This window comes from Nuphar pumila, chromosome 10, assembly GCF_984573655.1.
Source record: "Nuphar pumila chromosome 10, dmNupPumi1.hap1.1, whole genome shotgun sequence".
Lineage (NCBI taxonomy): Eukaryota > Viridiplantae > Streptophyta > Magnoliopsida > Nymphaeales > Nymphaeaceae > Nuphar > Nuphar pumila.
The window spans coordinates 86,766,314-86,783,856 of NC_143258.1; the positions used below are offsets into that span (position 1 = coordinate 86,766,314).

The following is a 17,543-nucleotide window of genomic DNA, read 5'->3' on the forward strand; positions in this document are numbered from 1 at the left end:
CCTCAAACAAATAATGTGACGTAGATCGACAGCGAGATGCAACCAGGTCTAAAGTATATATTCCTTCGGATATCTGGATTTATCTGTTTGGGTTTAGTTTATTTTAGTTCCATATTAGAATTGGATTTCTTTTTCCTATAATAGTAGTTGTATAGAGATTTATAGAGGAGTTCTGAGATTGAGATTAGTGGTTAATTATTTATAGTTACTTCTTTAATTTCTATTAATTGTTACTAGCAAATTTGGAATATTTTTTCACTTGAAAGTCGCATCTCCGTTGCAAAATTTTCTGTGCTTTTGACTTCTGTTAGCTTGATCAGGTGGTACTAAGACCACATCCAAAGGTTTCTCAAGGAGACCCCCAACAAAAAGGCTTTGTTAAACCCACTAATTTAACTTTTTGTTTTGCCATTTTTTAGAAGTCAAATCTTAGTTTCGCAATTTGGAGAGTTTGCAGAGTTTTTAGACTGCGTCTAATTAATACCATTTACTAAATTTACAAGTCATTCGTAATTTGGAGGTCAAATCTTATCTTCCAGAGTTCTTAGCTCATAATTGCATTTCTTAAGACTTATGACAACATATAAGATAAATTGGTGACAATAACGTAGAGAAGCGTAGTTAATAAGTGAACAATTTCAAAAACAAAAAATAATACACTTGACACTTTCTTTTTGTAAATTATAGTAAGTTTCCCACTGTTTTTTCAATATGGGGCACTCCTATACTTTGACCTTGTACACACAATCACAATGATTATATTATCTCTTTATTCTCTACAACGCGTATCTTTTACTTTGACAACCTTTCCATCAACAGCTGGCCTCTTCCTTCCCCTCTTATTTAAGCCCAACCAAACAAGTCTTCCATTGCAACTCAATTATCGACTTTCCTTTAGAAAAAAAACTCAATTATCAACTACCATGGGAAACTACATCTCCTGTGCTCTATCCCCCAACACCCCTTGCCGGAACTCAGCCGTGAAGGTCATCTTAAGCACCAATGGAGATGTTAGCCAGGTCGATGGCCCAGTCAACGCAGCTGAGTTGATGCTAGAATACCCGAACCACTTCGTGGTGAGCTTGCAGTCCCTGCAGATCGGAAGGCGGTTTTCGCCGCTGTCGGCAGATGAAGAACTAGAGATGGGCAATGTCTATGTCATGTTTCCGATGTCGCGGGTGAATTCGGTCGTGAGTCCGGCTGACATGGCCGGGTTGTTCATGAGGGCTAACAGTGAAATGAAGAAGTCTTCTGCTGGATGTGCAAGGATCTTGCCGGACTCGGTTGGTCCAAGCCCAGGTGAGGAGACTCTGCCTAGGCTTAGTTTGGAAGATGTGGAAGATCCTTCTCTCAATCAGTTCAAGAGAAGGTTGAATATGTTCAGGTCTAGGAAGCCATTGTTAGCGACTATAAATGAAGAAACCATCTGTTCAACATAGCAGAACATAATTGTTTTTCTGTGTAGAAGCAAAAATTTTAGCACTTCCTATTCTTTCTCCCCAAAAAAAGAAAAAAGGCCTGCAATGCCTTTTGTTAGAGACTACAAAAGAAACCATCTGTTCAACATAGAGTTGTCTATATAAAAAGCACAAAGTTTAGCACCTCTCTCTCTCTCGTCAGGCCAGTCCAGGCAAAAACATGACCCCTTGAACATGGACCTAGATAGATTACATATTTGACAAGGATCAGAACCATTTGCTCTCTCTCTCTCTCTCTCTCTCTCTCTCTCTTGGCAGCAATAGATAGGATAACTAGGAACCAATATGGGTCCTTTTTTGGGTGCTCACTTCTGGAGATTCCCAAGCTAGCCCACCACATGTAATTACATGATTGGTGACAGACAAAACTGCGTACTAGCGCGCATATGCTACCAAGCAGCCTGGGCGTAGCAGATGAATGAAGGATACGTACTAGCGTGCATATTACCAACTCCAATCTACTCTCACATGGTTTGTATTGATTCAGGCAGAAGGAAGAAATCTAATCAGCTTTTTACTTTGTGAGGAAACTAGTTTTACATTGAACAAGTTAGGGATTTTATTGGATTTGGATTGAGAATACAGGAACCAGATCCCACCATCTTGTCTTTATGGCATTATAAGTTGAAATAGTTTTGAAATGTTCACTCTCAGAACATTTGCCGTGATTGATTGCAGTTTATAGACGTTTGTGGTTGTGAAGACCTTAAGACTTTTAGCAATGTAAATTAAATTATTTGCTATTCTCCTCATTAATTGTGATTTAACGTGTGCTGATTAGTTGTTTTACAGTTGGCTTGGCTAAATTGACTAATTCATTTGTGCAATTAATCACAAATTTTGAAGGACGCTGCTGTTGAATAGAGGATGAAAAGAGCTACTAACTTGGTTTTGAGAATCTTTCAATTTAAAGAGAGGTTCTCGAAGATTTTTCAGGAGTTTCAAATTATTTAAGCTATTTCACTAAGTTTGAGACCTTTTCCCTCCAAAACTCTATGCATAAACTTTTGTCCAACATGGAAAAGATAAATTCAGACATTTAAATAATGTTTCCTTGATTAATTAATTCATTATGAAGTCCTTGGAACGAGATAGTCAACTCATAAGGAAGAACATGCATGCTGGTGCACACATGAATACAAGGGCGCTTGAGCTGCAATGTAGTTGGATCGACCTATATGTACAGTTTGGCCATGTTGACCATTAACTAAAAATCTAACAATTTTTAACCTATATAAAGCGTTATCGCAATTGATTGAATAAAAAAAATTACTCTTCGTCTCTCTTATCTTTGTTTTCTCTATACATCCTGATTCCAGCTTACCTCTATTGTAGAGAGAGCTTATAAAACTGTAAATAGTCCCTTTAGTGCAGACTGTTGTATCTTCTGTTTCCTTTTGGAATTCCAACTTCCAGATTATCATACTTAATGTCTTTCTTTATCTGTTGTTTGGACTTTCTATCACTAATATATTTTTAGTTTAGTCTTTTCATCATTATTCTACAAGGTTGGCTCCTAGTTTCATTCATTCAGAAGCCTCACATCTATCTTTTAGAATCCAAAAAGTTTGCTGTCATAATTTAACAAATACTATTGCCCATGAGAGGTGCACACACCTGGCTAGGTGGGTTTGTTTAAGGCATTCCAAGTTGAAAGATAGTAAGAGTTCGATATGTAGGGTGTTCATCCCTCACCCCCAAGGCCAAAGCAGGGGCAGACGTTCCCAGTGGGCAGGGCAGGGTATAGGTTTTACATCTAAAAGGAGCTGTTAGTGAAGGAATAGTCCATTGAAGATCCAGATCCAAGGTGCAACGAAATCCTCATCTGCCAGACAGATTAAATCTCTATTAACGATTTTGCGCCAGCAAAGTTGCCTCCTGCGGTTAAGGATAATCATGGAAAGGATCTACATCCTAATCCTAACAAATCATTCACCTCTGACTTAGTGGATAAGGATAGGAGATTTGAAAAAAGATAACTATTGTAGGATATCCTGGATCGTTATGTATAAATATGTTATCTAACGCATATTCTTATGTATCGAGATTTTGCATGTTCAATAAAGTGAGTGTGAGTGTGTTATGCCATGGACGTAGGTTCTATTCTTGGATTGAACCACATAAATAGTTTTTTGTGGTCTTGTTTCTTTATGGTATCAGAGCAACAACAGTGATCGTTTTTCACTGTTCTTTAAGATCCTAGAGTCATCCTCCTTGAGATATCTTTGGTTCGTGTGACATCTCTGGCTCGTGCGATGACTCAGCTACCTTCAAATTCATCATATCCATACCCTGCTGCCCTGAACATCTCCAATTTTGTCTCACTGAGGCTTAACCATTCAAATTTTCTGTTGTGGCACACTCAGATTCTTGTATTGATCGAAAACCAAGACATGCAAGGATTAATCAATGGAGAGTTGTCATCACCAAATCTTGTCATAGAAGGGCCTGAAAAACAGGCTATCGTTAATCCTTCTTATGTACTCTGGAAGAAATTTGATCGATTACTTAAAGGTTGGATTATCGTCACTTTATCTGAGTCGGTTCTTGGCCTCATCGTAGGTCGTGAAATCTCAAAAGAATTGTGGGAAATGTTGATCACTTTTTTTGCTCAAGATTCGCAAGCGAGGGAGTTTTGTTTAATACAATAGCTATCCACTATTAAGAAAGGAATGAATTCTCTCACTGACTTCATCAGACATTTTAAAATGATCTGTGATGATTTGGCCACAATAGGCAAACCTGTAGAAGACAGGGAAAAAGTTTTTTTGCTCCTACAGGGTTTAAGGACAGGCTACAAAAATTCTATCACCAGCATGCTCAAATTGTTGATTCCTTCATATCATGAAATCTTGTCTCTGCTACAAAGTCATGAAACAAGGAATACCTTGTATGATGTTCAACCATAAGCTATGTATTTTGCAAATCAAGGTCAATACAATAAACAAGGAATACATTATTGAGCAATTAAAAAGGATATAGATTTGTGTTGCGTCTTGCTCTCGATCTTCCAAGAGTCTTGACCGGCAACTGTCAAATGCATGCACAAGTGTTTGAAATATCGATAATTTTTCAGTTACAGTAAATTGTTCTTCATCATCATTACGAGGTGGGCATGTGTAACGTGTTGGAATGTGGGGTTCAAAGTACATAGATGAAAAATTTGAAATTACTTTTAAAGTGTACACCTCACAAATAGAGCCCTCTACTCTTGCTTTATTTTGAACCTTTTTTTTAGGTCAAACATGCATCTGTCAACAATATACATCTCGGATTACAATAAATTTTTCAACAGCATTGAAAAGAAAAATATAAAAAAACATATACCTTTCAAATGGGTACATCCACTGATATTGCATAGGACCACCAACCCTTAGTTCATATGGCAAATATATGATGACATGTTCCATAACATCGAAAAATGTTGGTGGAAAAAGCTTCTTTAGCTGACAAATAATAGTGACGACAGAATCCTCAAGATTCTTTACCTCAGATACTACGACTTCTGATGTGCATAATGTTTTAAAAAATCTACTCAACTCGGACAATACCCTCCATATAGGTTTGTCTAACATATCATGGAATGCTAGGAGTATCAACCGTTGCATAATGACATGACAATCATGGTTCTTCAACTCATATAACTATCTCTCATCTATCTTCATAGCCCGAGCAATGTTAGAGACGTATCCATCTGAAAATCTCAATTGTCTCAACCATTGACATACCTGCTTTACTTGATCTGGTCCAAGCACGTACATTGCTTTTGGTTTCAGTATTTTGTCATTGTACTCTTAGAGTTCCAATTCTGGTCTTTTACATATTACTTTTAAATCCATACGAGCCTTCGGATTATCCTTTATTTTCCCTTTCACATTTATTACCGTATTGAACATATTATCAAACATATTTTTCTTCACATGCATGACATTCAAATTATGTCATATCAATAAGGTCGACCAATATGGTAGTTCCCAAAATATAGATTTCTTTGTCCAATTATGATCCTTCCCAAATCCAAGGAAGGGCGTCGGCCTACGGGCATTTGTCAGTCAACATGGAAAGTATCACAATCTTCTTAAAATCTCTATGCCAGACAACTTTGTGGGTGGACCTTTCATTTCAGTTGTGCCTACTTGAAACACATTCCTTTGTCATCGAAACGGATGATCGCTGGGTAGAAATCGACAGTGACAATCAAACCAGCACGGCTTCCTTTCAGGCGTCAAACTAAAAAAATTTGTATCCTCCATGCAGTACGGCCATGTCAACCTCTCATGTGTGCTCCAACCAGATAACATACCATATGCAGAAAAGTCATTGATTGTCCTTAGAACAACAACCTTCATATTGAAGTTTTGTTTTTTATGGGCATCGTACGTGAGAGCACAGTCATCCCACAGTATTTTTAATTCATCAATCAATGGCCTTAAATATACATCAATATTTTAGCCCAGAGAAGTCGGACCAGAAATCAATAGAGACAAAAAAAGATTTTGACGCTTCATACACAAGCTTGGAGGAAGGTTGTATGGGTTGACAAATACCGATCAACACGAGTATGGAGTTGATCTACCCCCAAATGGATTAAATCCATCTGTACATAAACCTAGTCTAACATTTCTCACTTTCATTGCGAAGTTTTGATGAGTACAATCAAAGTGCCTCCAAGCTTCCGCGTCAACAGGATATGTGATTTTGTCTTCATCATGTCAAACTTTATTTGCATGTCATATCATTTGTTTAGCTGTCCTCGAAGACATATACAGTCGTTGCAATTTAGGGGTGAGAGGAAAGTAGCGGAGTGACTTATATAACACATCTTTTGACCTTGTGCTATCATTTTTCCTTGTCTTTGGCTTGAACCGAGGATGTCCATATGATGAACATGATCTGCTATTTTCTTGATCTTTGAAATACAACATGCAGTGATTTGGACAAGCATTTATCTTTTGATACCCCATACCTAGAGCATTAACTATAACCTTCGCACGGTAGAGATTTTGTGGCAATTTTTCATCTTTGGGCAACATACTCTTCACAATAGAGTACAGACGGTCAAAACATGATTGGCGCAAATTATACTCTAACTTCAAATTCAGTAGTTGAAGAACTACAGACAAGATAGTGTGACTCTCGCAACCATTCTATAGTGGCTCATCAGCATCTCTAAGTAAGTCATAAAATCTACTAGCTGCATCGTTTGTTGCTTCTTCCTCTACCCCAGTTGATGCATTATTATGTCCCATAGCATAGCCCATTTCTTGTACTGTGGCATCAAATATCAAATCCATATATGGATTATCGTGCATCACATCCACCCGTGCATCAAAATTATTCTAAAATTTTTCACCATGGAGCATTCAATTCTGATAACCACTAACAAAAACCTTCTTATATAGGTGATGTCTAACGTCATGAGGTTGTACAAATCGATTGTTCTTACACATCGTGCAGGGGCATCTAATCTGACCTGTGGGATCCACTGTACTGACACTTGTCGTTGCAAATTCAATAAAACCATCAACATCATTTATATATTCATGCAACACCTCATTATCAACTATTCTACGATACATCCATTCACGGTTTGTAGCCATTTTGTCTTATAATGTTACAGATATTATCATTACCAGTTAAAAGAGAATCTTAATAATGCTATGATGAAAAAATATCTAATTTATCTATTAATTCTTGTCTGGTGATTGTTTGTGAGTAATTTTTTGTTTTAATTAATGCATAAATTTTCGTATGTAACACCATCACATCATATTTATACACATCACGAGGATATTTAGAAATATGAAATCACATTCTATAAAATAATACATTCATTTGAAGCATGTTTTCATGATACAATTTCACATGAAAGGCATAATCAAATGGAAAATAACTTCATGCAAACATGAATACAGACACATCAAACATTGCAATATATTCAAATCATTTATATCAAAACAATGTCAAACATATACCTGCAGCAAACACACTCCAATATTCTGCTAACTACTACCATGCCTAGTATGAAATCTGTACTAAAAAAAAAACACTTCTATTCTCATACATTTAAATCATGCTCAGCATGATCTCCAAACTCCATCAAAGCAGTCATAGATATCCACAACTAAGTGAGTGTGTGAACAAAAAAGTGTTGCATCCAATAAATTAAATAGCATGTGATGCACTTGCATCACTTACTCACCACGGGTATTTACCCGATTTGAATTGCTTTTGTCTTTGCATTTTTTTCTTATTTCTTTTTGCATTGCATTTTTAACCACATGTGATGCTTAGCACTAAGCATCGCGCAATTAGCTCAGCAACGTACATGCGAAGCACAAATATACAAATTAATACAGGGAGGAGGCTCAACTCCTACCTGGCGAAAAAGGAAACAAGGAGGGGTCGGAGTCCCTCCCTCGCATCTCGTAAGATAGGGAGAGGGCTCGGCCCTTCCTTGGCGAAAAAAAAATGAGGGGGCTCGGCCCCTCCCTCTCATCCCGTAAGACAGGGAGACAGGGAGGGGGTTTGCCCTCTCCCTGGCGAAAAAAAAAGGGAGGGGGTTTGGCCCCTCCCTCTCATCCCGTAAGACAGGGGGCGAAAAAATAAACAAGGAGGGGGCTCAGCCCCTCCCTCTCATCTCGTAAGACAGGGATACATGGAGGGGGCTCGGCCCCTCCCTGGCAAAAAAAAAAATAGGGGAGGGGGCCGAGCCCCTCCCTCGCATCCCGTAAGACAAGGAGGGGGCTCAGCCCCTCCCTAGCAAAAAAAATAGGGAGAGGGCTTGGCCCCTCCCTGACAGAAAAAAAGGGGGAGGGGGTTGAGCCCCTCCCTTGCATCCCATAAGACAGGGATGCTTGACCCCTCCCTGGCTAAAAAGAAAATGGCCGAAGAAAAAAGAAAGGAGACAGGGTTATCGGGGGTTACCTAAGCCGAAGGGGGAGGTCGGCGGGCGTCAAAAGTTGGGCGCCAGGCGATTGGCGTAGAGCAACTGTCATCGCGCGAAGGGCGCCGACTGACAGGCATCGGGTGACAAGCAACGGAGACGGGCGACGATCGAGGGGCGGTGGGCCAGGGGGCGATGGGAGGCGGAGATGAAACGCGACGGACGACGGGCGGCGAAGACGAAACAGAAAAGAGAAAGAAAGGGGTTTAAATTAGGGATTTACGAAGAAATTAGCGACGGATTCATGATGGACAAATTCCATCGCTAGGTCGTCACTACTTGGCGACGGGGTAGCGACGGAAAAGTTATGCTGATTATCCGTCGCTAAGTTGTGATGGATATTGAGACAGAATAAATTTCATCGTTAATCCATCACTAATTAGCGACAGATTACTGACAGAATGTTTTTTGTCATGAATTTCGCAAATAAGCGAAATTTTGGCAACGAATATCTTTCTCTCGCTAATCTGTCGCAAATTTGCGACAAATTTTTTTCGTCGTTCGTAGTAAATTTGCAACAGATTTTTTTCGTCGCAAATTTTTGTTGTTAATTAGCGTTTTTCTTGTAGTGATATGGGGCTACATCCATGAAACATGGGTACTTCAAAATGCCTAGTTTGCCTTATTCTGGCACTTTTAATTCATCCATTGACGAAATCGGTCTTCCTGGGATGATTTCTGGCAGGATAACACCAAAGTCATAAATATCGATCTTATCCCTCTGTTTATTCCTGGAAAGTAACACCAACGCAGAATCACTAATTCAGCACACAGTCGTGTAAACAAAATGATATAACTACTCAATCGATATTTTGTGCAGCATAAAGTTCAAAAATAAGAAAAACCTCCAACGTATAAAACTTGCAGTTAGTATGGACATGCCTAGTGAGGAAAAGCTAACAAGTAATCAATAAGCGTTCGTGTACAGTATACATAACAATTGCACTTATCATGATTGAACTTACAGCTATAAAAAAAATCATACCTAACAAGAGCATTAGCTTCTTTCGATCCATTTATAAGAAATCCTATTCCCACCTATGTCACAACATGAGCACCAAGAGCAACTCAAGCTAAAAACACAACTTCCAGTAGGAGCATAAAAGCGGGACTCAGATGATGTAAAAAGTAACTCAGAACCAACAACAGCTTCTCTGTCAATTACCTCCTTTCTCGTGTTCTTAGTCAAAACAGGCAGATTGTAGCTGCTAATTTCATCAACTAGATTTTGATCTAAAAGTATGTTTGTAGCTTTTAGATCATTTCCAAAAATTCCTGGTACAATTCCATTGTGCAAAAATTGCAAACCCTTCATTATGCTAATAACTGCTAATATTCGATGGGTCCAGTTGAGGTTTTCTCTACCTGCTTCCCATGACAAATTAAACACAAAAAAGATAAACAACCATTGATATCAGACCCCAATATATTCCCAATTTAAAATACTGCTTCTGCTTTCTTTTTCCCTCTATTTTTGTTAATATTTTCTATCAAAAAACACCATGAAAAAAACCAACAACATGGTGAACGCCAGTACCAGAAATATTTTCCCTTAGTGTCCCATTAGGCATATATTCAAACACCAGAAAGATACCTCTGATGCTAGAATCGTCAAGGTAAATACTCAAAGCAATGTCCAAGAGCACTGACTAAATGACGGTGCCTGAGTTTCGAAATCAGTTCAATAAGGTTAGTGAAATTGGGGGCACTCTGCCTCTTCTTCACTTTCACGCATCTGATGACAACCAGACAACCATTCCTTAATCTACCTCGGTATATCTGAGACAACATGAAAACCAGGAGATTCTTGGTTAAGGTGATAACTTTCAGTTTACAGTAAACAGTCTTTCTTTTCTTTGTTCTTTGGTAAAAAATGTCCATTGCACACAAATGAATTGCATTTTCATGGGCAGGCAGAAAGTCTAGATGGTGTGCAAGTCAGGACATACCGGCCCAAGGGATCCTTCACCCATAGAACACGATGGTTCAAAGTTGTTAGTGGCTTCTTCAAGTTCCTCCAGTGCGAAGGTTCGATATGGTGGAAGTGCAAGAGCACCCAGCTTCATTGTCTGAGTTATATACCCTTCCAGGACAAGAATATGCACATCAAAATTGTGATCACAAATAACTAAGCATCCTTAAAAAAGCGAACACGTTTTGAAATACTAAGGACACCAGAACATGTGACGCAAGAATGATCCTTACTTTGAGAACAAAAACTTTGTTGCAAAGCAAGCTAATAACAACCAAGTGACCAGCAAACTAGAATAGTCTACCCGTAAGACTATGATTTAAAATAAAACAAACTTCGTTGCAACACAAGCAAACAACCAAGAGAACCAATAAACTGGATTTTCCTATCCATATGTTTAAGTGAAGAAATGCTTACAACACCAAAAAATCAAGAATAGACAAAATAATATTAAAAAAAAAAATTTGAATGAGTAATCGTTTACAAGCAAATTATGCACAGAAAGAAAAAACGAATCCCTAATGGTCACAAACTAGAAAAGATCAATATAGAATGAAAGCGGGAAAAAAAATCATTCACGAAAGAAATGCCAAAACCTAACCAGTTTGGGCACATACTCCATTCCTTCCTTCACCAGTTCGGCAACAAGTCAGGAGGATCGAGCAAGCCACGGACGAGACAGAGTTTGCCGACGGGTTCGAACCCTCGCCCTGGCCGTGGCCGCCCCTTTGGTGATGCAGGGTGTTCTGCGAAGAAGACGAAGAGGAGGAGGACATCGCTCTCGATTGCTAGAACGGCATCCGACAGATGTTCCACACCTTCCCTTCCGTCGGAGACTTTGGATCCACGACCGCCATAACGAAGCAAATTCGATTCTCCGACGAGGTCTCAGGCCATGCGAAAGCGGTTTTCCGGCAACCGACAAAGCCCTTCGACTAGAGAAGAGAGAAGAAAAAGAAGGTGAGGAAGATGGGAAGAGGAGGGGCATCGGCCGGCTGCGGATGGAGAAGGGGAGGAGGCGTCATGGTGGCAGTCGGGAAGCTGATTTGGCGGTAATTAGAGAGAGAAAGAGAGAGAGAAGGGGAGGGAGAATTTCGCGTCGTAGATGGGCCATTTTTATCGAAAAATAGCGATAAAATTCACGACGGAAAAAGTTCATCTATCATTCGTCGCTAACACTACAACAAAGCAGTAGATTAGCGACGACCACATTCCGTCGCTATTTTTTGACACTATGCGACGGTATGCTTACGTCGTGAATTTTTCGACGCTAACTGGCGACAGAATAAATCTGTCGCCAGGTCTGTCGCTAGGCCGTCGCTAGATTTATATGAATAGCGACAGACGGTTCCGTCGCTAATCCGTCGCAAACACGAAAAAAAATTTAAAAAAATTATTTGAAAATTAAATATTGAGAACAGTACAATTTATATTTCCTGTACAATTTATATTTCCTGTAAATAAAAAACAAACCACACAAAAAATTCCATATAAAAAGAATCTACAACAATTAATCGTTCCACCTTAAAATTAACAAGTTTAATTATTTATAATTCAACAATTACAATTAGGAAACATAAAAAAATAGAACTTCTTCAACACAGTTCTCTAATCATCACCAAGATTTTGTGCGTCTTCTTGTTTATTGCCTTTATCTGTCCCTTCAGCTCCGCTACGTTGATTATCGCTAGCAGCCTACACAAGAAAAGAATAATCAGTATTGATAAACAAAATATAATGGAATAAATTACACACTATATGTGATTCTATCATGTGCTCATGTGTGTTCTAAGGCAATAAAAAAACTCTATATGTGATTCTATCATGCTCATATGTGCTCTAAGGCAGGCAAAAAGTTATATATGTGATTCTATCATGCTCATATGTGTGCTAAGACAGTAAAAAAATTGAATATGTGATTATAGCATGTTCATATGTGTTTTAAGGCAGCTAGAAAAACTCTATATGTGATTCTACCATGCTTAGATGTGCTTTAATGCAGGAAAAAAGCTATATATGTGATTCGATCATGCTCGTATGTATGCTAAGGCAGTCAAAAAATTGAATATGTGATTATAGCATGCTCATATGTGCTCTAAGGCAGGCAAAGCAAAAAAAATTATATGTGATTCTATCATAAATGATATATGTTCTAAGGCAGTAAAAAAACTCTATATGTGATTTTGGTATGCTCATATTTGTTTTAAGGTAGTCAAAAAACTGAATATGTGATTATAACATGCTCATATGTGTTCTTAGGCAGTCAAAAAACTGAATATATGATTATAGCATGCTCATATGTGTTCTAAGGCAGTCAAAAAAATTTTATATGTGATTCTATCATGCTCATATGTGTTCTTAGGTAGTCAAAAAACTGAATATGTGATTATAGCATGCTCATATGTGCTCTAAGGTAGGCAAAAAAATTTATATGTGCTTATAGCATGCTCATATGTGCTCTAAGGCAATGAAAAAACTCTATATGTTTAGATAGCATGCTCATATGTGCTCTAAGGCAATAAAAAAACTCTATATGTGATTCTATCATGCTCATATGCGCTCTAAGGCAGGCAAAAAGTTATATATGTGATTCTATCATGCTCATATGTGTGCTAAGGCAGTCAAAAAACTGAATATGTGATTATAACATGCTCATATGTGTTCTTAGGCAGTCAAAAAACTGAATATGTGATTATAGCATGCTCATATGTGTTCTAAGGCAGTCAAAAAAACTTTATATGTGATTCTATCATGCTCATATGTGTTCTTAGGCAGTCAAAAAACTGAATATGTGATTATAGCATGCTCATATGTGTTCTAAGGCAGGCAAAAAAAATTATATGTGATTATAACATGCTCATATGTGCTCTAAGGCAATAAAAAAACTCTATATGTTATTATAGCATGCTCATATGTACTCTAAGGCAATAAAAAAACTCTATATGTGATTCTATCATGCTCATATGTGCTCTAAGGCAGACAAAAAGTTATATATGTAATTCTATCATGCTCATATGTGTGCTAAGGCAGTCAAAAAACTAAATATGTGATTATACCTGAGAGGGACCTGCAATCGAAGATCCCCTGTTCAGCACAAGATTGTTGATGTCATCTCGGAGAAAGGGGGCGACGACGGTGTCATGGAAGTAGTCATCCAATGTGTCCTTAATGATCTGGCGTATATCATCACCGGAAAGAATAGGTTGTTGCTTGGAGCTTATGTCGGCGAAAGTAGCCTTTGAACCATAACTGGAAGAAGCAATAACTGGTGAAGTGTTCAGATTACTCCCAAACCCGAACACGCGACCTTTTTTGGGTTCACATGCTGTAGTCACCCATGCTACAGGATCAAATGATGGATGCTGAGTAGCGTCATCGCCATATCGCTCTACCATCTGTTGCTCATATGCCTCCTACAAAATAATGTTTAAAGTATGCATTAATAATTAATGATAACATTATAATAACTTGCATATTGCAATGATTATTAATAGAATAAATACATACCGTCGTTGTTCTCGCCTTCTCTGATACGAAGACTCTCGTGATCTACCGCTTATGTGTTTCAATAAACACATCCTTATATGGTATACTGCCTCCTTTTTCTGCTTCCTGCGAAGTTAAATGACAAAAGATTTAGTACACGAGATTGCAACAATACTTATAAAATTACTATTATATATTGATGAGTTACCATTTTCTTCAGGTGGCTCCCAAATGTCTTAGATCCACCTGTGTGTAGATGGGCTTCGGGCATCTTCGATCGATTTTGTGCAGCCTTCGCAGAGCGATTTCTAAATGCATCTTCCGCCCACTTATCGCACATTTCATCCCAGTAATCTCTCCTGATAGTAATAGGTCCATGGCCCTTCCATAGTAGTGGATCATCTACTACTCCAGATGCTTTTTTTGCTGCAGTCTTCATAGTGTGCAGCATGTCTGCAAATCGATTGGCAGCCACCTTCTGCCACACCTTCCTTGCATCATTTTCTTCTACCGTAGTTGCGAAGCGATTCGAAGCCTACAAATATTTTTAGAAAGTTAGTAGACATTACTTAAATAAATTAAATATGAAACACATTAACTATGATGAACAACTATATACCGTGAATGAGGACCACAATCTGTCTAACACCTTCTTTAGGTACTCTTTCCATTGAGCAACCGGTCCTACTAGATGTTAAAGAAGTGAATTTCTAATCTCCCGTACTACTTGTGGCTCAAACCCCGTGTTGCACATGAATTGTTACACAGTAAATATCAATATAAAATATTTATAAGATATGCAATAATTGAAAACAAAATACTTATGGTCGATTATCGATATACACTATTCGAATGAGCCTTCTTGTGCCAGACTAAGAAGACCCTGCTTCCTGTGTTGGCTCTTGACTTGTGTGATCAACTGGTGCAAGTGGGTCGTCTATAGGCGAAACATCATCTGTAAAAAAATACGTTAGAAGTTCTCAGAATGCGCATTTGAACTAATCAAGCATCTAATTAGTTAATCAATATACCTATCACAGGAGCCCGTGAAGATGAAGGTTGGGCCTGACTACTACTGAATGAGCGACCACTGTAACCTCCACGAACCATATTCTAACAAATAACATATGTCATACAATACATTCAAATAATTCACATCAAGTATTACAACACATTCAAGTCATTCGCATCAAGTATTACAATAATTCAAATCATTCATATCAGGTACTGCAATGCATTCAAGTCATTTACATCAAGCATTGCAATGCATTCAAATCATTTGCATCAAGTATTACAATGCATTCAAATAATTCAAATCATTCACATCAAGTATTGCAATAATTCAAATCATTCGTTGCATAAATTATAATACATTCAAATAATTTAAATCATTCACATCAAGTATTGCAATGCATTCGAATCATTCGTATCAAGTATTACAATACATTCAAATAATTCAAATCATTCACATCAAGTATTACAATGCATTCAAATAATTCGTATCAAGTATCACAATATATTCAAATAAAATTTTTAATCATTCGCATCAAGTGTTGCAATACAACTCATGCATTCGCATCAAGTATTACAATACATTCAAATAATTCAAATCATTCACATCAAGTATTGCAATGCATTCGAATCATTCATATCAAGTATTACAATACATTCAAATAAAATTTTTAATCATTCACACCAAGTATTGCAATACAACTCACATCAAGTACTGCAATGCATTTAAATAGATGTTTGAGAATTCTTCCTCGTCACTAGTTTGACTTTCTTCTTCTTCTTCTTATTCTTCTTCTTCTTCTTCTTCTTCTTCTTCTTCTTCTTCTTCTTCTTCTTCTTCTTCTTCTGCTTCTTCTTCTTCTTCTTCATTGTTTGCCCATCCACTTGGTACATCATTTGGATCACATTCCTCTATGAATGTTTCATCGGCCAATGGAGATATGACATGCATATCATACGCAACATCGTGACCATAAGCGAAGTCATAGACATCATCTGATTGATAGTAATCGCTGTCTTCAGCTAACTCATATTCTTGTAACTGATCATACTCGGGGTATAGTTTGGACTTCACCTTGCAAACTACCCACCATTCATTTCTATCTGACTTTTTTATACTCGGATATGAAGTATAATAAACTTGTTGAGATCGCGAGGCTAATATGAATGGTTCATATGTTCTAAACCTGGATTTATGATTCACCTCCACAATGCCTGAAGCTTTGTCGAGTCTTGTTGCAGTTGGATCAAACCAATGACACTTGAATAAAGTTACCCTGTTATTCATGCCTAAGTAAGTCAACTCTATTATTTCCTCTATAACACCGTAGTAATCATGTTCATTTTCACCGTAGCTGCTACCCTTGACACACACGCCACTATTTATCGTTGATTTGTTTATACCGTAATCTTTTGTATGGAATCGATAACCATTTACGATATACCCGTTATAGCATTGCACAACTTTGGTCGGACCATTTTCTAAATCACATATTCCTTGATCTTTAACATCACCATGGCGAACCTACGCACAGACATAAACAATGATTGTGATCACGATCAATTAAGTAACTTAGTGTTGTTTATAAGTACAAAATTTATGTTAGCTTCTTTACCAACAGTTTCAACCACTCCACAAACTTAGTTCCACGTTCTTTCTGTACTTCTGCATCAGTGAGATGTGAAACTTCGCTTTGCAACTCCAGATCAAATCGTCTGCAAACCACAAATACTTATATTACCGAGCCATGTATCCACATATAGAACATAAAAGGATTTATAATTGAGTTGCATATACATATACTTACTCGATGTATGGGTCGATCGCTGAGCAATTAAAAAGAATATTGATGTGTGTTGCGTCTTGCTCTCGATCTGTCAATAGCCTTGATCGGCAACTACCAAATGCATGCCCAAATGGTTGAAATATTGACAGCTTGTCAGCAACAGTTACTTGTTCTCCATCATCGTTACGGGGCGGGCATGTGTAACGTGTTGGAATATGAGGTTCGAAGTACATAGATGAAAAATTTGAAATCTCTTCTAAAGTGTACGCCTCACAAGTAGAGCCTTCTACTCTTGCTTTATTACGAACCTTTTTTTTTAGGTCGAACATGCATCTGACAAGAATATACATTTCAAATTTTAAATATCTGTCATTAAAGAGACAAATATAAAAAAACATATACCTTTCAAATGGGTATATCCATCGATATTGCATAGGGTCACCAACCCTTAGTTCATATGGCAGATGTATGATCAAATGTTCCATAACATCAAAAAATGTTGGCGGAAATATCTTTTCTAGCAGACAAACAGTGGTGATGACAGAGTCCTCGAGATTCTTTACATCTGATACTACGACCTCCGATGCGCACAATGTTCTGAAAAATCCGCTCAACTCAGACAATACCCCCCATATAGGTTTGTCTAACATATCATGGAATGCTAGGGGTATCAATTGTTGCATAAAGATATGACAATCATGGCTCTTCAATCGATATAACTGTCCATTGTCAATCTTTACAGCCCGAGCAATGTTAGAGACATATCCATCTAGAAATCCCAGTTATCTCAACCATTGACATACATGTTTTATTTGATCAGGTCCGAGCACGTACTTTGCCTTTGGTTTCAGTACTTTGACATT

General features: G+C 37.9%; 1 protein-coding gene across 1 annotated transcript; it reads left to right on the top strand.

The window, feature by feature from the left end:
* The first annotated feature begins 923 nt into the window (after positions 1 to 923).
* LOC149827190 (uncharacterized) lies at positions 924 to 1,439 on the top strand. Its single transcript, XM_090018458.1, has one exon. It carries the CDS (start codon positions 924 to 926, stop codon positions 1,437 to 1,439), a length of 516 nt encoding a protein of 171 aa, XP_089874584.1.
* Positions 1,440 to 17,543: the final 16,104 nt, after the last annotated feature.

What these genes read in the sequence shown, in the direction of transcription:
- LOC149827190 (XM_090018458.1), top strand. Translation starts at nt 924, where the DNA reads ATGGGAAACTACATCTCCTGTGCTCTATCCCCCAACACCCCTTGCCGG.